Source organism: Aspergillus brunneoviolaceus (assembly GCF_003184695.1).
Source record: "Aspergillus brunneoviolaceus CBS 621.78 unplaced genomic scaffold BO95scaffold_56, whole genome shotgun sequence".
Taxonomy (NCBI): Eukaryota; Fungi; Ascomycota; class Eurotiomycetes; order Eurotiales; family Aspergillaceae; genus Aspergillus; species Aspergillus brunneoviolaceus.
Genome location: NW_020290786.1, coordinates 128,815 through 151,306, shown reverse-complemented (window position 1 = coordinate 151,306; position 22,492 = coordinate 128,815). Strand labels below are relative to the sequence as shown.

The following is a 22,492-nucleotide window of genomic DNA, read 5'->3' as shown; positions in this document are numbered from 1 at the left end:
GCTGGTAGTCTAGACCGAGGAGCTCAATCCGCCAGACCGCCTGGGCTGACGCTTCAGTGGGAAAGGAAAACGTGAGGTGTTGGCATTGAACGGGCTTGTTTATGCTTGATATTCATTCTAAGCCGAGAGCGGATGACTGGTTAACTCGTGTTATAGCTAATTTATAATTAACTAGGACAACCTCATCGAAGGCACCATAGAACACGCCTCAGCTGCTGGCAGCCCGGCATTAGGCTACTTTGCCGTCGTTGATCGCGACGGCGAACCTGGAACGTTGGCGGATGCGGCCGCCGTACGTGGACAAGAGGAACGGCACGGGAAGACAGACCAGCGACAGGAAGGCCGGGACACTGCTTGCCCAGTGGATGCCGATGCCGTCGTACATAGCGGTGGTGAACAGGGGGAATGCGGCGCCGCACAGTGAGCGCAGGACCGTCGCCGCCGCCAGCGCCGAGGCTGCATAGCTCACATAGCTGTCGACGAGGTAGTTGACCAACGCCAACGAGACGCAGATATTCCCGAATCCGAAACAGGCGGTGCCCAGCATACAGACCACCCAGGGCACCGAGGGCGCATTGGTCCAGGCGAACAGGAAGAGACCCACGGGCAGCAACACCGCCCCGACCTTGCCGGAGGGCAGACGCGCTTCGGGGGGCAACCGGCCGCTCTCGGACATTCGGCACCGCCGTGCATACTGGCGGTTGATGATGACCATGAACGCGGTGGCGCACAGCATGCCGATCGCAATGGGGAGAAATGCGAGGCCGCCCACTCCCGGGCTCCATCCGCGGACGCGCTGGAAGACAATGTGTAGGGCCGCGAGCAGCAGGTAGGTGGTGCCGTAGATGAAGGACATGTAGGCGGCAAGGACCATGACGATCGGCTCGCGGACGAGGAGTCAAGCAGGACGGGTCATGGAAATGCGACATCTTTCCGCCAGCGATCCGGGAGGGTTCCGGTGGTCGACGCTCGTGATGTAGAATCTGCCTGTCTGTCTGGTGAGTGCGGCGGCCCGTCGCCGGAGCACCACATCCCCGACGGTCTCGGGCACCAACAGAAGCCCCAGCACGAGCATCACTCCGGCGTAGATGGCGAGCAATCCCTCAATGGACCTCCACCCTCGTGTCTCGCCAAGGAACCCGCCCACGATCGGCCCCAGGACCGGCCCGAGAAATGTTGCCCCCGAGTAGCAGACCGCCGCCAGGCCTCTCGTTTCCGGACTGTAGAGGTCGGCTACAATGCCGCCGGAGTTGGTGAGAGGTGAGCTGCCGAACATGCCGGCCAGACAGCGGAATGCAACCAACGAGCCGAAATTCGGCGCGACGGCTGCTGCGACGTTGAAGACGGCGAAGAGGCTGAAGGTGGTTAAGAACAAAACCCTCCTGCCAAACGCTTCCCCCAAGGGTGCCCACAGCAATGGTCCGATGGCAAACCCGAGGACATACAACGACAGCCCCAGCGTGGCAGCCTCCTTGGAGACGCTGAAGTATTCGCAAACGGAGGATAGGTCTCCCGAGTAGGCACTGGACGCAAAGGCAACGGAGAGCGTTGAGAGCCCTGACAGAACTATGATGATGGTCTTGCGGGGGGCGGCGAGGTTCCGGGCATGCAATCGGTCAGTCGGGGGCCACGATATGATCTGTGGATTCTCACGAGTGCCATCCCCGGGCCAGTCGTGTGCAACATCTCCAGCAATCCTGCGGACATCGCTGGTGCCTAGCAAGAGAAAACACCCGATGGAATACAGCATCCTAGGCTTCTTGTGTGGATAGTGCATCAAGTTTGGTATAACCCTTGGTAGACCCTGGGATTGCGAGGTATGCTCACAGCAGAGCGTGCAATGACGGGGAACGAGGATGCGGGAGCAAAAGCCAGGGGCTGGTCTGCATTCTCATCTTTTTACTTGACGAGCTGTGTCAAGTTGAGAGACGGAGAATCACGCAGACTGACTGACCCACGGTTTGTTCGGCAATCTCGAGCGAACTAATTGAGGCCAACAGCTTCGATCGTCAATCCATCTATTAGCACTTGTCATCTTATGAAATCATGCCCGGTATTAGGAGTTAGCAGAACAAGCACCGATACGCGTTGTAAGCTTTTTCAAACTTTTCTGGCCCATTTGCCGCCGCCATTCATGCTGAACTTGGCTCATCCCCGGCCGGGGCCGTTGAGTGCCGTTTGGGGCTAGTCCCGTAAGCGATCAGACCCGAACCCTAGCTGGTGTCAATCAATCCATGATTCCGATCGGGTCAAGAAGGAAACAAACAAAAAAAGATCAAAAGGGAGAGATTCCATTATTCACTCGTCTGCAGTAGGAGGCAAACGACCGAAGAAAGTCCTGTCCAGAAGCCCTTCCTTGGTGGAATATTTAAGGTACTGTACGGTGCCTCGGATCAAACACTTCAGATACATTCACCTTGGAGTCAAGTTACCCGCCTTACCAGCGACCTAAGGGTTGTGACTTAGTGTGACTATAGATCATGACTTCCTCACTTTCAAACCAAAGTACCACCATCGCTGCTCCAGGCTCGGGTGCATCGAGCGAGCCATCATCTGCGATGGCCTCTGATTCAAAACCCAGGACCCAGGACCCGCCCAATGGTGGCTGTCGGGCATGGCTCCAGGTGGTTGGGTCTTTCTTTCTGTTCTTCAATACGTGGCAGGTGCTACTTCTGCTTGGCCCATCGCTGGAAGCACGACTGATCCATCGCCAGGGGTCTGATCAACTCCTATGGAGTTTTCGAGACGTTCTACGAAGAGACGTTGCTCCAGGGAACTCCTTCATCGACCATTTCCTGGATCGGCTCGCTGCAGTCCTTCTTGATCATGTTCCTCGGCGTCTTGACCGGACCCGTTTACGACGCTGGGTTCGTCATACCCTTGCTGTATATTGGCTCGTTTCTCGTCGTCTTCGGCCACATGATGCTTAGTCTATGCCACAGCTTCTGGCAGGTTCTCCTCGCGCAGTCATTCTGCCTGGGCATTGGGGCCGGCCTGATCTTCGTCCCCAGCATTGCGATCCCCTCGACCTATTTTACCACCAAACTGCCCCTGGTCATTGGCATCGCCGCCTCCGGGTCGAGCATCGGCGGCGTGATCTATCCGATTCTGATCCGCGAGCTGCTTGGCCGACTGGGATTTGGCTGGACGATCCGCGTTGCGGGCTTCGTGGCCCTCTTCGGCCTGGGCATCTCCTGCGCTGTGCTCCGGGTCCGCGTTCTGCCCGCCAGTCGCCGGAAATTGATCGAAGTCATCGACGATGCCAGGTCCTTTTCACAGGGTGAAGCAATTCACCTGACGGGGCGTAACCTCCCTCCAGAGCTGAACGGCTACTCGCTTAGAGCGACCGTATCGACGTAAAGATACGGCATCATACTGCTCGGATGACGGTCGCCTTGCACCTCAGCGGCCTCAATCACCGCATTGATCTCTTCCAGGTCCTTTGGGCTCAATTGAACATCCAAGCTCCCCACGTTCTCTTCCAAGTTCCGAATCCTCGTCGTCCCCGGGATGGGAACGACCATTTTCACCGAAGCGCGAAGCCACGCCAGGCTCAGCTGGCCGACGGTGCACTTCTTCCGCGCCGCCAGTGCCTGCAGCCGGTCGGCCAGCGCCAGGTTCTTCTCTTCGGGAAGTTCTCCGCCGAGAACCGCGGCAGGATGCGGCGACGGTCGGTCGCGTCGAAATCGTCGGGGCTGCGGATCTTCCCCGTGAGGAACCCGCGGCTGAAGGGCGAGTAGGGCACGACCGCGACCCCGAGCTCCTCGCAGGCGTGCAAAAGGCCGTTGTGGAAGGCGTCCACCGCGAAGGGCGAGACCTCCACCTGCACCGCGGCGACGCTGCGGCGCGCGCACCGCGTTCACCCCGTCGCCGCGGAGCACTCGCTCAGCCCCAGGTACTTGACCAGCCCGTCGTCGACGAGCTGCTTCATCGCGCGCATCGTCACTTCAATCGGCTGCTCCGGGTCGATGCGGTGGCAGTAGTAGAGATCGATCGCATCGCCGTCGGCGAGACCCAGCCGGGCGCGGCTGCGCAGGCACGCCTCGCGCACGTACCCCGGCTCATTGTGGATGCTGGACGGGAGTCCCGGTCGCTGTTGGATGCCGAACTTGGTGGCCAGGAAGATATCCTGCCGCCTGCCGCTGCGTTGGAACCAGCTTTGGGTAGCTCGTGTGGTTAGCTGAGTTCTGTGGAACATGGGCGGAGAGGGGGTCTTCTTTTCTTGGTCCTCGTTCAAGCCCGCTGGTTTTACTGTACCTACCGCGCGAGAATGTCTTCATTGTCGGCGTACACGTCCGCCGTGTCCCAGAAGGTGACCCCCCGAGCATGCGCCTCGTCGAGAAACCGTAGCCGCTCCTCATCGGGCATCGGGACTCCGTAGAACATAGAAAGGCCCATGAGGCCAAGACCTACAATAATGCGTTCAGTATTGTGCGGGGACGCAGATTGAGGAGTTTACCGTCAACCGCTCACCTTGCGCGGACACCAGAGGGCCATTTGCGCCGAGTTGGATAGTGGGAAGCATTGTCGGGTTGGAAGAGGTCGTAGATATCGCTGCAACTGTTCACAATAATGACAATAATGAGACAAGTGGACCCGCGCGCCAGCAGAGAGATCTAAAGTCTTATAGATACGTCTATGCACGTCAGCTGACCCTGGGATGCGCTATGGATTCAGCTTCAGGATCTTCTAGCCCTACATCCGAAAATGGCTAGTCACATAAGCATCTGTGATGTGATCCCGTGGGTTCCAGAAGTCCTCCAACTATGGACCCACTAACTACACTTTTATTTGGATTGATGACCAGCGGCAGCTTATCGCAGTACCCCGGCGTCGGGCTTCTCCAAGGCGCTACCTCCGGGTGGTTACGGTGGGCCAAACCATGGTCAATTGACGAGAGGGGTTGATTACAACTCTAGCCTAGAAAGTAAAGCACCTTATGTCTTCCACGCTTTTCAACCTGGACCCGCCCAATTGACTCCAATCCACGCCTAGGGGCATTGTAAGCAGGCAGTATGACCATGCACAATCATGTCTCTAGGGTCAGAGTGTGACACCCAGATACTCACCCTATTCAACCATCCTTCTGGCATAATCGGCGGACTCATATCATTGTGAAGATGTCATGTATGACATGCCTATGAGATCCAAACTGTACTCCCTGGTCCACTCAGTCCGTGGGCAGCGCTCACAATGTTTCCGAATGCCTCTCGATCACACCTGCGCACCCCTTTTCCCGCGACCATACGCATCATTTCCCTACCAGCCAACCCATCTACTCGAACCAGCGATCGACCACCCACCACCTCCACTGCCCCTTCCTTTTGTTCAGTCCATCCCCAACCACCCGCTCATACTCATCCACCTCCGCCCGTAACCCGCCAACCCCCAAATCCGCCCTCTCGGGCCGCACCCACCCTGTCCGCCTAAACACCTTCCATCCAGCCCCCAACCCCACAAACACCGCAATCATCGCGTAATCCAACACAAAAGTCTCGGTACTCCACCGCCCGTCCAAAAACACCTCCCACCCCAGCACCAACACCATCACCGCGGTCCCGAAGACAGCAAACCACCCCGCATACGGCTGGAGATACCCTCGGAACGGGAGCGTAGCCCGGTCCACGCCCTGCGCTTTTAAGGCAGCATAGAAGTGCAGATACGTGACACACGTGCCCAGGTAATTCAGGAGATAGGATGCGGTGATGACGCTGACCAGCCAGTTCAGGACGGTGGCGGAGGCGTGTTGCACCTGGAGGAAGGCGAGGCAGCAGAAGGCCATGGTTAGGGCTATCGCGTAGATCGGGAGGCCGCGGGCCGTGCATCGCCCCAGAATGGCGGGGGCTTTGCGGGTTAGGGCCAGCCCGTGCAGCGTGCGCGAGGCGGAGTAGACGAGGTTGTTGCCGGCGGAGAGGACGGAGGTTAGGATGAGGAGGTTGACGATGTGGGGGAGGGCGGGGATCGAGAGGTTGTTCATGGAGATTACGTAGGGGGATCTTTTGGGGTCTGGGTTAGTGATTGTGCGTGCTGGGGGGAAGGGAGAGGGGAGGGAGGCTCACGCTGCGCCGGTTCCGCTCCCTTTGCGTGTGCCTGCGATCGTCGCGGCCAGGGTCGGGTCGTTGTACGGCAGCACGATCCCCATGCATAAGGCGCCGGCGATGAAGAAGACCATCAGGCGCCAGACGAAGGAGGTGAAGGCCCGATGCATCACCACCCGTGGCCGCTCGGCCTCTGCGGCGGTCATTGAGATGTATTCGGGTCCGACCATGCTGGGACTCGGTTAGAATGTCCTAGCGGGGATGAGGCTGGGAAGGGTTACGTGAATGACGCCTGGATCATGCATGCGAGGACGCCGCAGAAACGACCGGTGTTTCCGGCGGCGAGGTATGAGACGAAGGCGTCCTGGAATAGTGTGAGTGACTAGTAGGTGGTGTGTGTTGTTGGGGTCGGGCTCACTGGGTCCTTCCAGTAGCGGAAGCCGTATGCATCGTGATGAGGATTCCCTCCGACCATGGTTACGAAGGTGTAGCAGATCAACCCTATCATCAAGATAATCTTGCAGATGGAGAGGTAGAACTCAGCCACTCCGAAGTATCGGACGGTCAAAACATTGAGGATGCTGCGAGAGTCAGCACTCTCTACCGTATAGCCGGGGATGCTGTACCCATAGATCACCATGACAATGACAACGACTGCCGCCACCGGTATGCGATCCGTCCAATACGTGAGAAGTACATTGATTGCGACAATTTCGTAAGGAATCCCCAGAGCTATCTCAGTCAGCTACCGACCACCCTGTCAGGAGAATACTCACCCATCGTGAGGAAGAAGTTCCATCCCATGGCAAAGCCTAGGGCATCGTCGACCCAGTGACCTGCCAGCTGAACAAACGGCGACGGTATGGGCAGATAACACACCATTTCCGCTGGGGATAAGCTGTTAGTCACAATCCGCTTGCTGCTAGCGCGAGCCTCACCAAAACATTGATTCACAGCGAGAATAATTGTGCCGTATGCCGCAAATCCCAGCAGCAGGCCTGCTGATCCTCCTTTCGGCAGTACAGCGCCCATCTGCACAAACAAGGCTATCCTCGTGAGTATCACTACAGATTTTCAACTGATTCGGAGACTTACAGGTCCCGATAGCGCCGCCCACCGCGAGGAGTTGCACCTCTCTACCCCGCAGCTTGCGGTGCAGATGCTGCGACCCCGCGGACAGCACGCGGGCCTCCTCGACCACCGTATCGGGGGTTTTTGTCGTTGTCGATTCCATCCGGGACTGGTCCTGCATTGCGATCTGCATTTGTGTGAAACTTTACACGAGATTTGCTTTGTGGACATTTATATCTTCTGTTCCCCCCTGTAAGCGCGATGGTGGGGTGCGATAGCGGGGTTCGGCCTATGAGCAGGGATGCGGTGGTCGATGTGCAGATGCTGTCTTGGTATGACTTCACTTATCGCCTCCAGTTGACGGCATCGTTGGTTTCATGGACTATAATGCAGTTCTAATGACAAATCGCTCTAACATCATGATAACAGGACCAGCCTGCTCCCCGACACCACTCTATTGATCGTCCCCGAATGGCATCGCCACCCATTCTGTCTCCTTGACCGGCGGTTCCTCACTCTCACATCTTGAACACCGACACACAAATCGAAACAGGGTCTGCAGACGCTCTCGTCGAGTCTGGAGGTCCGTGAATTGTGTCAGGTCGAAATACGAGATACAGCATTCTTCCCCAGCGGCGATATCCTTGGCCGCCGTGAAGATCATCCGACCGTGCTGGTCGGGTTTATGCGTCATCTACGGTCAGATTAGCTGCTGTGCAGGTGTTCCTATCCAGAAGAACTCACATTCGGTCCGCAGGAGTGATTCGCGATGGCCGCACGAGGATACACCGCCGCGCCGAACTGCTCGCCCCGGTCGAGGGCATCCGGCGGCACGGGGTACAGCCCCGTCTCGCGCGGGTACAGGCCAAACGAGTTGGCCTCTTCCTGACAGATGAGCTTGAGCACCTCCCTGTCCGGCAGGTGGTGCGGTAGCACCGGCCCATGGCGCAGGTACTTCTTGACGAGCGCCGTCCACGCGCGCACCTGCGCATGCGACCACGAGTCCTCCGAGCCGCAAAAGGACCGCATCGCCTGCCAGCCTTGGGCGAACCCGGGGCCAGAAGCCACCTGCTCATCCGTCGTCGTCGTCGTCGTCGACTTCCTGTCCTCAGACAGTTCAACGTGTCGCGCGGCGAGGATCCGGACAATCAGCCACAGCATCCCGAACTCATACTCGCCCCGCTTCTCGCGGATGGAGAAAGCGAACCGCTTGAGCCAGGTGCACTCGAACGCATGGCGGGCGTGGTCTGCGGCCTGACAGGCGGCACTGCACCACATCACATCCCCCAGACAGCCCTGCGGACACGCGAGACGTTCCGCACGGCACGCCATCCGCCGACTGCACGGGGGGTGACTGCACAGCAGCGCCTCGCTCGTCCGGGGGTCATCGACCGCGGGGATCACCGCGTAGGGCGTATCGACCAGCACCACCTCGCCGCGCGGGATGGGCTGGGCCGCCCGCAGCTGCCGGCCCTTGTAGGGGTCGACCCCTTGCTCGAGATGGGGGTGGATCCACGCCGTTGATTTGGTCTCTGCAACAGCAGATTTAGTCACTGCTGCCGGTTCTAACGGTATATGCTGCTCTGGGGGCTGTAACAGTGGCATTTTGGAGCTGGATTGTTGCGTGTGGGCACCAGATCTGTCTACCGGGAGTTCAAGTTGGATCCCCCAATTCTTGTCGAAAATTTGACCCAACTTTTTTTCTCCGGGGATTACACTATCAGTAGCTACCTATCGCATCTCTTATCGTCTGCAGAAGTGTGGGTCTTGCGTGCGCTGGGGTCGTCTGGACCAATTGTTTGGGCATGATGCGGTGGATGGGCCAATGGAATTGAGGGAGGATGTGATGGGTCTTATCGGCGGATCGCGTGGCAAAGCTTGCCCTTTTCTTGCGATTCCATCGACTCTTCATTTCTCTGCTGGATCAAAATCTGGGGATGTGATGCGGGTATTGCGGAAGATCACTCGAGGTCGGAACTCATGCAATTTGCCCATGTTATTGACTTCAGTCTTTGGTTTGCGCTTGGACTGCCATTGGGCTGATGGATGTGAAATTTGAGCGACGGATTCAATACCCGGGCATGCATGTCCATCAGTAGCTTGGTGCCCCAACGACTTGACACGCTCGATACCATCTTGGGCTGATCATACAACGGTTGCAATTGCCAATCTACTGCTGAAATTGATCACGTAGGAGTCTTTTAGCTGGTGCATAAACCAGGTTTTGTACAGTGCTTGGTCAGATGAACGAGGGACTTGTGAGATACATAATTAGTAATCAGCTTGCGTGGATGCATGATATGGGCATAAGATCTGCTGTTGTCTCGAGTGGATATTGACGCTGTTCTCAAAAGTACATTATGAACAAGATTGTATACCTTCCTGTAGCCGGATGTTATTGTGAGGTTTTTAGGTAAGAGCGCCAGGCACTTCCTCACACGTAACCCCTTCTTTATATACAATCAACCGACTAAAAGAATATTCAAGCACGTACAAGAAGAGACAAACTAGATCGACTTGATGACGAAAGAACCCATACCCATCATTGACTAACAGCAGCGGCGGCGACGAGCGCATCACACGCGGAGCTCTGCGTCGAGGCATCAGCGCTCGCAAACGGGCCCGACCAAGTCCCCCCCAGCGCATCGCCATCGCCCCGGTTCTTCTCCCAGATGCTATCCGCATTCTTCAGCAGGAAGCTGCGGATCTGCTCACTGGGCGCCGCCTTGTACAGCACCGCCAGATTGCGCATAAACACGCCCTTGAACTGGGGCGCGTCCCCGGTGCAATTCGGCTCGCACGGCTCGGTCAGCACGCCGTCCGCGTTGGCGAGCGCGCTCATCGCCGCCCCCGCGATCTGCTGCGCCGTGGAGACATACGACGCGTCCCCGAACAGCTGGGCCATCTCGACGAGCGCCCCCAGAATCACCCCCTGGTTGTAGGTCCACACCGTGCCGCCGTCGTTGCGGCAGCTGCCCAGATCCAGCCCGTTGTTGATCGTGTGCTGGTCGTTGATCAGCCCGCTGCGCGCGAACCAGCCCCAGCTCTGCGCCGCCCACTCCTTATAGTACCCCGCCTGCGCGGGCATCCGCCGCCCCAGGTGCGCCGCCACGCTGAGGAACAGCTCGTTCTCGATCGCCCCGTTCTGCGTGTGCGATTTGTCCCACCACAGGCCGCCGCACGTCGCGTTCCAGCCCGTCGTCATGTCGGCGAAGATGCTCGCCGCCGTGCTCAGGTAGCGCGTCTCCTGCGTGAGGTCGTACACCGCGATCCAGGCCAGCGCCCACCAGGCTTCGTCGTCGTAGTAGTCGTTGATGAAGCCGGGGGAGGCGCGGCGCGTGAGGCGGTGGGTGTTGCTGCGGCTGGCGTGGGCGCGGGCGTGGGCCTCGCGCTTCACGGCGCGCGCGGCGGTCGACCCCTGCGCCCGCGTGAGGGTGTTGGCGAAGACGGCGGCGTTCGCGCTCAGCTGGCTCGCGTCCAGCGCGGTCAGGTCCGCCAGCACCGTCAGGCAGTTGGCGCTGTTCCACCAGCCGGTCGTGTCCCACAGCCCCGTGCTCGGGTGGTACCATTTCTGCAGGGTCGTCACCGCCGCTTTGGCGTGGGAGAGGTAGTCGGTGGCCGCGAGGGCGCCCTGGAGGCAGAGCAGGGATGTGAGCGAGGCTTTGACGATCATCGTAGCTTCGATTCAATACTCAATGACAAGGTGAGTTGTAATACTGGGTAAGTCAACAACCAGCAGGGGTGTGCAGGGTCTGCAGGGTATTTAGCATTGTTGTGGCCCGGGCGAACGGTTCTTTGTCCCCGGCACAAATACCGCCCGCCAACATGTGTCTTTGTTGCTGGATGAGTCGCAGGCGCATGATTGGGCTGTGCTTGTTTTTGAAACACTTTTTTTTGGCCAGAAATAGTGCTGCGTTTTTGGGGGCCAGATGGGCCCAAAACTGGGGGATGTACGGTGATTGGGAGGAATCCGCTGGGCTTCATTTCTTAGTGCAACGACGATCTTCCGCACTGCCCGCCGTGCCTGCCCCCTTAATATGGGACTAGTGTGTTCCAAGGGTCCAGGATTACATTTGTTAGGCAGAATCAAAGGACCCTGTTTTAGACCTAGTCCCCAGGAGTCGAAGGATCAAGGGTTTCTGGGCGTTGGGGCTAGGGTCGGTTTGTGGTTGTTGGCTGCTCCCTTGCCGAAATGGGCTGCCCGCCCTAATTTGAGCACTTCCTGCAGACACTGCTCGAAGCATTCTTCGCGACGGACATCTTGACACACGTCAGACGTGCAAGCAGGATAGAAATGCTCCATTCCTTGGCTCGTACCTTCGTGTTGACATCCACAAAGTACTACAAGAATCTTATGTGAAGCGAGTTCCTGTAGTGAGTGAGTCGAACGAGCGATCAGGGTCATAAAGTCGAGTCGGACAGAAGGATGCTAGCTGTCACAGCTGTTCTCGATCTCTGCTCTGCCAGTGATCTGGACATTCTCACCAAGTCAACAAGGCGACAGGCGATGTTACCTGGGTCTCTCTCTCCCTCTGCATGAAGTCCATGTCCAGTGTAAGTCTTGCCAATTAACATCAACAATTGGAAAAAAAAAAGCTAAAAAGCCCGCGGTTCTGCTTATTGTCTGCCAGCCAATCCACTGACCGAGAATCTTCTTCGTCGGCCTCTTGGCTGTTTTCTCCGACCGAGGTGAAGAAGCCCGTCGAAATGGGAGCTGAATCATCTCGGCCTTGAGCTTCACCCCGAGGTTTCGTAATGAGGTCACCACCCCTGCTGCACGACCCAAACCCTCGTATTTTTCTTTTCTTGGTCTTCTGTCGTCCTTACCTCTGTTGCAATTGCTGCTCTGATTCCAAAGCTAGCTTTGTCATTATTCTGTACTGAAGAAGGACAATTTCTGTTTCCTCTGCTATAGCTGCCTCCGGAAGACATATAACTACTGCGCGATCTCACGTACCCGACAGTAAGAGCCAAATCTCAACACTCGATCTCATGGCAGCGATTCTAGTGACAGGTGCGACCGGCAAGCAAGGCAGCGCGCTCATCAGAAATCTCGTCGCCAAAAATGCACCCTACGAGATTCTCGCCGTGACGCGAAACTCCAATTCCGGGCTCGCCCACCAACTGCGCCAACTTTCGTCCCAGATCAAACTCGTTGAGGGCAATCTCGACAACCCCGCGGGGATCTTTGACAATGCGCACAAAGCCACTAAGTCCCCGATTTGGGGGGTCTACAGTGTCCAGGTACGCTCACGTACTCCTCACCCAGTGATAGGCCCCAAGTCGCGCGCTGACTAGACACGTTAGGTGGCAATTGGGAACGGCTCCCAGGAAGAGCCCCAGGGCAAAGCCCTCGTCGACGAAGCCCTGAAGCAGAACGTCAAGTTCTTCGTGTACAGCTCGGTCGACCGTGGCGGCGAGGCCTCGTCCACCACGCCGACCAAGATCCCCCACTTCCAGCACAAACACAACATCGAGCGGTACCTGGTCGACAAATCCAAGGACACCGAGATGAAGTGGTTCATCCTGCGCCCGACGGCGTTCTTCGAAAACCTGGTGCCGGGCTTCTTCGGCAAGGTCTTTGCCACCTGCTTCAAGATGGCGCTCAAGGGCAAGCCGCTGCAGATGGTGGCCACCAGCGATATCGGCTACTTTGGCGCCGAGGGCTTCCTGCATCCGGAGGCCTGGGCGGGCAAGGCGCTCTCCCTGGCGGGCGATGAGATCACCTACGACCAGATGGTCGAGATCTTCGAGCAAAAGACGGGGCAGCCCATCCCGTCGACCTTCCGGGTGCTGTGCTCCATGTTCATGGCGTCGATGAAGGATATGGGGTATATGTTCAAGTGGTTCCACGATGAGGGGTACAAGGCGGATATCCCCGAATTGCGGCGGATGCACTCGGAGCTGAAGGATTTTGGGACGTGGTTGGAGACGGAGAGTGAGTTTGAGATGACAAAGTGAGGGGACACCGGGAGGTTGTTTCTGGGAATCCTATTTGAAGACGAATGTAAACTAGCAAATTGTTGTATACTCACTCTTATTGTGATAATTTTATGCTACGGTTAATGCCCTTAAGATTCTGGTTGTGTAGGGAATTATGCAGAAGATGGAAAGGCGGATGCAGGATGACTCAGCGGAAGCGGCCCGTCTGTCTCCTCGCGTCGATCATCGCGGCGAAGATAACTTCATCTTCATCCCTATCCCAAACACTACCGCTCGTTTCTCTTTTCAACTTGCAAGAATCCTCTGATTTCTCTGACACTATCCCCTGACATAATCTTGTTTTGTGGCCTCTTTTTCAAAATTAACGTCTACCACGCCCCGCGTAAGGATGCCGCCCTGGTCCGACCGGAAGACCGGCGGATCCAAACGGAGCTGCATTCGGTGCAACCAGCGAAAGGTGGGCTGCGACAAGAAGAGCCCCTGCGGCCGATGCGCCAAGGCTGGCCTCGAATGCATTCATCCGGGAGAGAAACGAGCCCCTCGGAAGCTGAGACGCCCGCCCGTCGCCGAGATTTTGGCTTATCTCAAGGAATTAGAGGCCGAAGTCGAGAGACTGCGCTCCGGGGCGAGGCCAGACGACCAGTTGGATCAAACATCCCAGCCTGCCACTGAGACCGGCTCGCGGAGCGATGGAGAGGGACTGGCTACGACTTCTCGCGGTCGGCTGGTCGTTCAGGCCGGACGGACCCGGTATGTTGGGGATGAGGCCTCGGTCATTCTCGGGGATAAGGTAGGTTTCTCTCGTTGAGATAATAGTACGCAGGCTCACCAATAATTCACAGATCCGAGAATTGCAGGAAGTATGCGATGAATCCTCAGAGGAGGATATTGACCCTCGACTGCGCCCTAGCAAAATTGGTCCAGCGCCAGTACCGTCCATAGGAATTCTGGGATCCGATCACGCAGCAGCAGGCCATAGTCCGCGCGCTTCGATGACGCCTCTGGCAGTATCCCAGTTACAGGCACTGTGGGAGATCTACCGTGTGAATGTAGCTCCTATGATTGCCCTCCTGCACCTACGCTCGATGGAGTCCATGATCCTGCAGGCGGCACAGGATAACGACAATCTAGAGCCTGAACAAGGAGCGCTCATCTCGGCGGTGTGCTTCGCAGCCGTAGTGAGCATGACACCACGCCAATGCATCTCACTATTTGATGAGCCGCATGATACGTGTATCGAGAACTACAAACTTGCCACGGAGCACGCCATAGCAAGGGCGAACCTGATCAGTACCCAGGACATCCGCGTCTTGCAGGCCGCCACTTTGTTTCTTCTCTGTCTCCGCCGATGCGGTGACTCGAGGCTTGTTTGGGCGGAAAGTGCCATAGTCGTACGGGTCGCACAGCGGCAGGGGCTGCATCGTGATGGTCAACGTCTGGGCCTGAGTCCTTTCGAGATTGAGATGCGTCGCCGACTATGGTGGCATATTTGCATTCTCGACATGCTCTGCTCCGAGGACCAGGGTACAGATACGCAGATCCGATCAGAGATGTTTGACACGCAAATCCCATCTAATATTGACATCGAGGTGATGGCGCCGGAGTTAGCCACCATGCCACTCCCAAGCTTGGGCTTCAGCGATATCACGCTCTGCATTGTGCACTGCGAAATGATGACCTACCTCTACTGGCCCAGCAAGTCTTTCGACGAGAGGGTCGGTGCGATGTCCTCGGAGCAGAGAAAAACTAGATTGCACGACTTAGAGGCCTATCTGGAGACCAAGTACCTACAGCGACTGGATCTGGACAGCCCGATTCAGTGGATCACGGCGGTCATCGCCCGGCTGACGCTGTCGAAAGCATGGCTGGTGACGCGCCTCACTGCTGCACCCGCAGAGCCCACCACCACCACCACCAACGATGAGATCTTCCGCATGGCGGTCGAGACGGTCAAATTCGCCAACCTGCTCCACCGGGACGTGCGCATCTCGCAGTGGGCGTGGCTCAGCAAAAGCTACAAGCACCGACACGTCGTGGCATACCTTCTTTCCGAGCTGTGCAATCGTCCCATCTCGCCCGACACAGATCATGCCTGGGAAGCTGTCACCCAGATTTACGATCAGTGGCAGCACGACGACGTTGAGACGAACGATATGCTGCAGAAACCACTAGCGCGGTTGATGGAGCGCGCGGCCCATCTGCGGAGAAAGAAAACACGCCAATCCACGAGGTATCTCCCCATCAACGCTGAAAGCAACCCGCTACAGGCAAAACCTGGTCAGTGGATACCAAGTTCAGGGGCGTCGGACGGACACGACACCGGCCTCAGCACAAACGGGATGGGCCTGACCCCTTCGCCGGAATCCGCCCTGGACGTTGCACAAAGTCTGGGTGAATTTTTCGGTGGCTCTACGTCTGCCATTGACTGGCTCACCGGATCATTGCTCTGATGAATACTAACGAGGGATGATTCATCATCTCCCGAGTGGCGACTGAATGAGACAAATCTGGATGGCACCCGCCCGCCAAGCTTGAGCTCGGGGTTGAGACTCAACCCGCGAATTAGTAAACGCCATGGTTGCAAAACCTATAAGAGGGCCGACTGTTTCTCAACTTACGATGATAACCATCTTTCATCTACCACCTATCTACTATTCAACATCTTGAAAACCCGTCCCTCAACTTCAAAATGGCCATTACCGTTGGTGTTGCCGGTATCACCGGAAAGTTCGCTCGCCGGGTGGTCAGCCACCTGCTGCAGCACTCCGACATCACCATCCGCGGCTATTGCCGTGACCCCAGCAAGGTCCCCACGTCCATCTCCTCATCCGAAAAGGTTGCCCTTCTAAAAGGGGATGCCTTTGACAGAGAGGCGATCCGATCTTTTGTAGCGGGCTGCGACGTGATCGTGTGCTGCTACCTAGGCGACGACAAGCTCATGGTGGAGGGCCAGAAGGCTCTGATCGACGCGTGCGAGGAGGTCGGGGTGCCTCGTTACGTCGCCAGTGACTGGGCTCTGGATTATACCAAGCTCAAGCTGGGCGAGCTCTTCCCGAAGGACCCGATGATTCACGTCAAAGCCTACCTGGACACGAAGGAGAAGGTCAAGGGGGTGCACATCCTGATCGGCGGGTTCATCGAGCCGGTGCTCAGCCCCTTTTTCAACATCCTCGACCCCCAGACCCACACGTTCCGCTACTGGGGTGAGGGCGACGAGTACATGGAGGGGACGACTTACGACAACGCGGCGGAGTTTACTGTCGCGGTGATCCGGGATGTGGAGGCTACGGGCGTTGTTCGCTGTATGTTTTACTTGTTTTTTGAGATGAAACGAGGGTACGTGGTTGCTAACGGATTCAAAATTAAGTCCTCGGTGGTCGTGCCACCATCCGTGAAATTGCACAATCCTATGAAAACGTCTACGGCGTCAAGGCCAACCTTGAACGACTGGGCTCCCTGGACGAGTTGTACAAGACCATGCACCAGAAACGGGCGGAGAATCCTGCTAACATCTACGGCTACATGTCGCTGTATGTCCCTTGATTCCCTCTTGGTTGAAGCCTCTTCCATTATCGACGGTTGGCACTAATTGTGATCTGCGTGATTTAGCTTCTTCTATTACTACTGGGTGAATGGACAGACTTTTGTTGGTCCTGAGACGGATAATGCCAAGTACCCCAATGTCGAGCCGGTTGACTGGGAGAGATTTATGAAGCAGTGGCCGCTGCAGCAGCTGCCTACCGCCTACTTCGCTTTGAATGCTTGATCCTTGCTAATGCTTGATCCTTGCGTTGGTGGAGGGGTTAGTGAAGGGAGGCGTTTCTCTTTTGGCGTATAAGCCGCAATCAACAGGGATTAATGTCTGCAAAAAAGAATGCGAAACATCTGATCCATCACCAAAACAACCAAGGTAGATGTAAAACAAGTGAAAGGGGATCGAGCGACAGGTCATCACCCAACAAATCGCAGCTGTGCGATAATGGATATGTTACACTGCAGGGGGAATCTAGGCAGCGCCAGGCACCAGCAGTCAGGTGACCCGCCTTGCATCCTGGTCTCTACAGAGACAAGAGGAGCTTTCACTTCTAGCTCACCTCAGTCTTCTCAACACAACTCCACTGGCCATAAATTCAATCCAAATCCTGCTTTCCAACAAGAGTCTCTTCCAAGCTAACACTCGCATTTCAACTCACGTTCCCTGGAGCAGCTATTTCATTCCAGCCACATATTTTCGCTGTCGGCCTTCACCATGGACGAGGGTTCCAATTCCAAGTGGGAGCCAACCCCTGAAGATGACGATCCTCTCAAACCCATGCGCACCCTCGTTGATCTGGAAGCTGATGTCTCTGCAGCGGTGATCCGTGTATGTGACTTCTCTTCCCCCAGCCGCACCCGCCCCTCGAGAGTCATCCACAAAACTGACAAGCGCATGAGTAGGACTGCAAACTAGACGCCTGCGTGGGCTGGTTCAGCGAGAAGATCAGGGCGCTGCGGCGATCTGCGAAGGTAGAGAAGACAGCAGACTGGATCAAGGGTTGGCCGGATGTGACTCGCTCGCCCCGGAGACAGCCCAGCAGGTGGAAGAGCTCAGAAGTGAGCTGAAGCATCACCTCGCTCGTCTCATGCCAGATGAATTCACAGAAGACATGGACGTCGCTGCGGATCATCCAGATATCCTGACCCGACTGGAGAAGTTACAGGACTCATGGAATTGGCGCTATCATAGGTATGGTATCAGATCACCCCCCGCTCCGAGTCATCGTATCAAGACCCTCCTAGATGGCTTGCTTCGGTCGCATGAGGTCCGGCTTCCTGGGACGCGGTCTGGGTCTGAGGGTGGGCATCCTCCCCTGACGGTGGAAGAGGCTACTGTGACGCGCGGATACTTCACTGAAGCCTGCAAGCGGCTTCGCACCGCCATCGAGGACGAAAACTCTTCAGCCCTGTTCGCCTGCGGTGGGAGTATTCCTGTCGTGGACCGTGGCCAGGCCGCGGCGGGAGACAAGACGGCGACAACGACGACGACCAGTCCTGTGCAGTTGTACTGGTCGACCGTTCGCAGTGACTCTACCGCTCGCAAGCTGGTGCTACCATTAGATGGGCTCGCCCCGCAGTCCAGCGCGGCCGCCTTGGATGACCTGGTGGCTGCCTGCCAGCCCGCCAGTTTTGGCCGCAATGGGGAGGAGATTCTGGACCCCAGCTATCGGTTGGCGGGGAAGATTGACCCGGCCAACTTTGCGTCCAGTTTCCATCCGGCAGACTTCGGAATCCTACAGATGGTCGAAAATGTGCTGCTCCCTGGTATCGGCGAGAAGGATCTTGGCTATGAGGATGATGGCTCTAAAAAGGTGATGAGCAAATCTGCTCGGCACTACAGAAAGCTTCACGCGGAACTTTACAAGTTGAACGTTTGTTCCCTCGATGTTTATTGTCTCAATAGCCAGGTGTGCACGCAGAAATCACTGACGCGGAAGATGATGATAGGTGTACTCCGGCCCATCGGGCCATTTCGCCACACATGTCGACACCCCCGCTCCGAGAGTCAGATCGGCTCCTTGGTGGTCTGTCTGCCCTCGCAGTTCTCCGGGGGTCGACTGACGGTGCGGCACGGGGGCCAGCAGAGTGCCTTCGATTGGAGCGAGTCCAGTCAATCCGCCATCCAGTGGGCCGCGTTCTACAGCGACTGCGAGCACGAAATCGAGACTATCACCGAGGGCCATCGACTGACGCTGACGTACAATCTGTACATTACCCAGGCCCCCACGGCAAAGATCGACGCATCCAGCCTGGTCCTTCAGCCTCAGTCTTTCCCGTTGTATAATGCGGTGCACGAGATCTTCTCTAACCCCCGTTTCATGGAGCAAGGTACGTGCCCCATCACCTCATCACATTTGACACACATATCCCAGAGTTCGTGCTCACAGAAATTGTAGGCGGCGTCCTCGGGATGTTCTGCTCCCACGCCTACGCGCACACCTCCAACGACGCACACGTGCGCCTGCCTCGGGCGCTCAAGGGCGCCGACCTCGTGGTATACTCGGTGCTGAAGAGCTTGGGGGCCGAGGTCAGTGTGCTGCCGGTGCTCGGCGAAGATGACCGCGCAGTCTGGGATGACTGGGAAGAAGCGATTTACAACAGCAGAATGTATCAGGGTCTGGAGACGTACCTCAAAGGAGGCGGCGAGCTGCCTAAGATAGAGGCGGACGAGTTTCTGGGCGCCGAGTATGGCCGAAAATATGATCTGGACCGTCGCTGGAAGCTGCTTCTCCTCATCCGGCGGGTGTCGGCGGTGCGGAGCGGGGCTCAGATCATGCACTCGATTGATAGCGAGAGACGCAGAAAGGGCAAAGATGCGGAAACCGTCGCAGATAGAGTGGGCGAAGATGAAGCAGAAGTGACAGAAGCAGAAGGAGTGGTGGATTGGTCCGACGGTCACTTCTACCGGAAACGCGGGACGCTTGTCGCGCCACGCCTGTGGCCGTACGGCACTACCAATTATGGCGAGCACTCGTCCACGGAAGAGGTGAGTTTGGATCTCCCATCCCCGAGTGAAAGAAAGAGAGGGGCTTGAGGGAGTCGATTGCTGACGGAGGCGTCACGACGTTCCATAGACCACAATGGCTGCGTGGCCTTTTCTCTACCTTCCGGGTATCACCTGGCTGAATCGACCCAAGCATGCGGAGATGGCGTTTAGTCATGTCACGTATGGTAACGAGGCCGGAGTCGGGACGCAATATTCCTATGCGGCGATCTTTGCGGTCATCCCACCGCTCGAAGGACGAAAGAAGCATTTGGCCCAGTGAAGGGAGGAAGGCCACTTGCCTCTCAGACTGTCTGCAATCCCGCTGACAGAATGCAGCTCGCAGGGCAATGGCTTATCTCTTCTTCTGTCTTAGGATTCTGTCGCCCATTCTTACTGGAGGTCTCTTGCCTTATACAAATGCAACACAATTTGCGACTCTTGTGATGTTTGTGTTTTTGCCTCGAGGAGCTCAACTAAACACGGACAACACGTTTCTAAGCGAAAAGTAAACTGGACTCCACCATTCATCTTGAACACAGTGTCTCTTTTCCGTCTCGAACCCCCGAAACGATAATTACTGGGATAAAATAAGCTACGAAATTAGATGGAGAGCTTTTCTCAGCTATCGGAGCATATTTTCACCCCCGCCAGCTCCCGCCGACTACGTAGCCTGTCATTCATCTTGGATTGATATACCAAGTGTATTGAGGTTGATTTCCTTACTCTCTGTGCCCATTTACCATCTCAAAAGTACATTTACCTCGTTCGAACACAGCCCTCTTACTTGAAGAATAAGCCACGTAGCCATCTCACCACCGATTGATCATAACCACCACCAACCCACCACTCATCCCTCCCAACTCACGCGAAAAGCTCCCTCCTCAGCCTCTCGGAATGCTCCACCTCCCACGGAAACTCCCTCTCGACATCCCGAATCAAGCGCTCATACTCCTTACTCCGGGGCGTCACACGGACTCCAAACGGGGCGGGGTGGCTAATCGTGCCCGGCAAGAACTCCGGACGCACCTCGACCTCCTCCCCCTGTTCGGTCAGCGCCTTCCCGACCCAACACGAGGCCAGCGTCTGCGCCACCGTCAGGAAGATATTCGAGTCCGCCAGGGTGCGTCCGGGGCAGACACGCCGCCCGAACCCGAAGGCGAGGTAATGCGGATCGCGCTCGGGGTGGGCGCCCAGGAAGCGGGCGGGGTCGAAGGTCATCGGGTCTTTGTAGGCGGCGGGGTCGTGGCAGAAGGCCCTGTAGTCCTACGGTTAGTTCTGGATGGGTGGGGTGGAGTATTCCGGGATGAGTGTTAGGGGGCAAGGGACGACGGACCAGATATTCGGGAGAATGATCGAGCCCTTAGGGATGAGGTACCCCCCGCAGATATCGTCCTCCATGGAGCGGTGCGGGATCCCCATCGGGCCGACGGGGTGCCAGCGCAGCGCTTCTTTGACCAGCGCATCGACGTAGGGCAGGTTCGGTCGGTCTGCGTCCGTGGGCAGTCGGCCGGGTCCGACCACGCGGTCGATTTCTTCCTGCGCTTTGCGTTGGACGTCCGGGTAGAGGGCCATGGCCAGGAAGAAGGTTGTTGTGGTGGATACGGTCTGTTTCCGTGGGCTTTAGTATCTTTACCCGATATTAGGAGAAGGGGCAGGGAAGGGTACCGTATCAGCGCCAGCGGCATACAGCGTGGCGGACGACCACTTGATGACCGTCTCCTCCTCCGTCCCTGGAGTCAGCACCTTACCCTCGAGCAGACTGGACGCGTAGGAGGGCTCGTAGCCCGGCTGCGCCATCTGCTGGTGCACAAAGGCGAACGGGATGTCGGCCACAGCTTGGCTTTGTTTGCGGAAGGACTGCGCCGTGCGCTGGAATCCGGCGCCGGGGAACCACGCGGGGATATGGCGGACTTTCGTCTGCGTCAGATGGATGGGACAGTCACAAGGGAAGGGGCAGGGACGACGTACGGAACGGCAGAACATCCACCATCCACGTTCCCGGGCGTACGGCCAGCGAGAACTGCTCGACGGCTTCGTCGGCCAGATCCACCAGCGGATCGCGCTTGTGCGGGTCGATGGAGTATCCGTAGGCAATCTTGAGGATCACGGCGCCCGCCAGTCTGGATGGTCAGCATTTCCTGGAATCTTGGGCAGGGGCAGAGAAGGGAGGTACGTACTTGCGAATGTGTCCCACCAAATCCTCGGGCTGGTTGATCAAGCGCAACAAAAACCGCCGCACTTCCACCTCCTGCAACGCGTTGAACCGCGCCACGCTCGCCTTGGACCCGATCTCGCGGTGCAGGCTCTTGCGGTACGCTTTGAAGCGGCTCGAGTAGGGAAGGATGACCAGCCCGTCGCCCCAGCCGGCGCTGCTCTCGTTAGCCTAAGGAGCAGGGCTATAGGGGATAGTGAGGTAGTCTCACAGTTCGGCAAATGGCATCTTGGGCCGATCTGAGTGGATGGCGGATCGCTTCTCCAGGAGATCAATCGCTAGATTGGCATCGTTGAGGATGATGAGTCTCTGTCCCAGAACGGAGACGGTGCTGATGGGTCCTGGGTTGGATGTGAGCGTGGCGCTCATGACTTCTTAGGGTTTCAACGTACCGTAGGCTTCCTTATGTTTCAGCCAATGTAGCCAGTCCGGACTGTCTGGAGAAGGAAGGTCGCGAATGTTGCCCACCAGTGGCAGAGGCGAAGGGCCCGGAGGCAAGGGTGCAGAGGCACGGCGCGTTGATGAGAAGAATTTGAGCAAAAGGTAGAGGCCGACAAGGCCAACGACGAGCGGTAACAGGTACATTGCGATGGGTTTGGTGGGGTTCTCAGGTGCAGGACATGATAGACGCATAGCGTTTAGGGCTGCAATGCACGGGAGGAAGTGCGTAAAGGTCGGTGGAGGCGACACGCGGGGAGAGAGTTA

The 22,492-nt window shown here is 57.1% G+C and overlaps 10 protein-coding genes across 10 annotated transcripts; 5 read left to right on the top strand and 5 right to left on the bottom strand.

Moving 5' to 3' along the window:
- Positions 1 to 229: 229 nt before the first annotated feature.
- Positions 230 to 1,750, bottom strand: BO95DRAFT_502415 (MFS transporter; the record flags this gene model as incomplete). The annotated part of the gene is made up of 3 exons (XM_025591043.1): positions 230 to 234; positions 274 to 883; positions 968 to 1,750. 3 exons carry the CDS (start codon positions 1,748 to 1,750, stop codon positions 230 to 232), a joined length of 1,398 nt encoding a protein of 465 aa, XP_025439712.1.
- An 832-nt stretch (positions 1,751 to 2,582) lies between these two features.
- Positions 2,583 to 3,177, top strand: BO95DRAFT_340020 (MFS general substrate transporter; the record flags this gene model as incomplete). The annotated part of the gene is made up of 2 exons (XM_025581956.1): positions 2,583 to 2,656; positions 2,715 to 3,177. Coding segments are annotated over 2 exons (537 nt in total), but the record flags the coding sequence as incomplete, so codon positions are not given.
- Positions 3,178 to 3,329: 152 nt separating this feature from the next.
- BO95DRAFT_455258 (Aldo/keto reductase) lies at positions 3,330 to 4,398 on the bottom strand (the record flags this gene model as incomplete). Its single annotated transcript, XM_025588319.1, has 4 exons — positions 3,330 to 3,625; positions 3,670 to 3,839; positions 3,864 to 4,157; positions 4,262 to 4,398. The coding sequence occupies 4 exons, from the start codon at positions 4,396 to 4,398 to the stop codon at positions 3,330 to 3,332; spliced, it is 897 nt and encodes a 298-aa protein (XP_025439710.1).
- A 453-nt stretch (positions 4,399 to 4,851) lies between these two features.
- Positions 4,852 to 8,916, bottom strand: BO95DRAFT_455256 (general amino acid permease; the record flags this gene model as incomplete). Its single annotated transcript, XM_025588318.1, has 12 exons — positions 4,852 to 4,920; positions 5,348 to 5,996; positions 6,060 to 6,269; positions 6,320 to 6,402; positions 6,457 to 6,619; positions 6,665 to 6,770; positions 6,815 to 6,925; positions 6,977 to 7,084; positions 7,134 to 7,230; positions 7,651 to 7,803; positions 7,854 to 8,641; positions 8,841 to 8,916. 12 exons carry the CDS (start codon positions 8,914 to 8,916, stop codon positions 4,852 to 4,854), a joined length of 2,613 nt encoding a protein of 870 aa, XP_025439709.1.
- Positions 8,917 to 9,389: 473 nt separating this feature from the next.
- Positions 9,390 to 10,782, bottom strand: BO95DRAFT_502396 (Six-hairpin glycosidase; the record flags this gene model as incomplete). The annotated part of the gene is made up of 1 exon (XM_025591042.1): positions 9,390 to 10,782. One exon carries the CDS (start codon positions 10,780 to 10,782, stop codon positions 9,652 to 9,654), a length of 1,131 nt encoding a protein of 376 aa, XP_025439708.1. The 3' UTR covers positions 9,390 to 9,651.
- Positions 10,783 to 12,101: 1,319 nt separating this feature from the next.
- Positions 12,102 to 13,070, top strand: BO95DRAFT_369114 (nucleoside-diphosphate-sugar epimerase family protein; the record flags this gene model as incomplete). Its single annotated transcript, XM_025582856.1, has 2 exons — positions 12,102 to 12,353; positions 12,417 to 13,070. 2 exons carry the CDS (start codon positions 12,102 to 12,104, stop codon positions 13,068 to 13,070), a joined length of 906 nt encoding a protein of 301 aa, XP_025439707.1.
- Positions 13,071 to 13,310: 240 nt separating this feature from the next.
- On the top strand, positions 13,311 to 15,622 carry BO95DRAFT_214711 (Zn(II)2Cys6 transcription factor). Its single transcript, XM_025581143.1, has 2 exons — positions 13,311 to 13,842; positions 13,895 to 15,622. The coding sequence occupies exons 1-2, from the start codon at positions 13,441 to 13,443 to the stop codon at positions 15,500 to 15,502; spliced, it is 2,010 nt and encodes a 669-aa protein (XP_025439706.1). The 5' UTR covers positions 13,311 to 13,440; the 3' UTR covers positions 15,503 to 15,622.
- BO95DRAFT_475399 (NmrA-like family protein) lies at positions 15,259 to 16,864 on the top strand. The gene is made up of 3 exons (XM_025589847.1): positions 15,259 to 16,354; positions 16,420 to 16,582; positions 16,662 to 16,864. Exons 1-3 carry the CDS (start codon positions 15,742 to 15,744, stop codon positions 16,816 to 16,818), a joined length of 933 nt encoding a protein of 310 aa, XP_025439705.1. The 5' UTR covers positions 15,259 to 15,741; the 3' UTR covers positions 16,819 to 16,864.
- Positions 16,865 to 17,301: 437 nt separating this feature from the next.
- Positions 17,302 to 19,855, top strand: BO95DRAFT_516595 (uncharacterized protein; the record flags this gene model as incomplete). Its single annotated transcript, XM_025591831.1, has 5 exons — positions 17,302 to 17,415; positions 17,490 to 17,558; positions 17,618 to 18,917; positions 18,986 to 19,575; positions 19,664 to 19,855. 5 exons carry the CDS (start codon positions 17,302 to 17,304, stop codon positions 19,853 to 19,855), a joined length of 2,265 nt encoding a protein of 754 aa, XP_025439704.1.
- Positions 19,856 to 20,345: 490 nt separating this feature from the next.
- BO95DRAFT_419223 (cytochrome P450) lies at positions 20,346 to 22,372 on the bottom strand (the record flags this gene model as incomplete). The annotated part of the gene is made up of 7 exons (XM_025584489.1): positions 20,346 to 20,838; positions 20,905 to 21,180; positions 21,241 to 21,485; positions 21,544 to 21,695; positions 21,753 to 21,944; positions 21,999 to 22,128; positions 22,180 to 22,372. 7 exons carry the CDS (start codon positions 22,370 to 22,372, stop codon positions 20,437 to 20,439), a joined length of 1,590 nt encoding a protein of 529 aa, XP_025439703.1. The 3' UTR covers positions 20,346 to 20,436.
- Between the last annotated feature and the right edge of the window lie 120 nt (positions 22,373 to 22,492).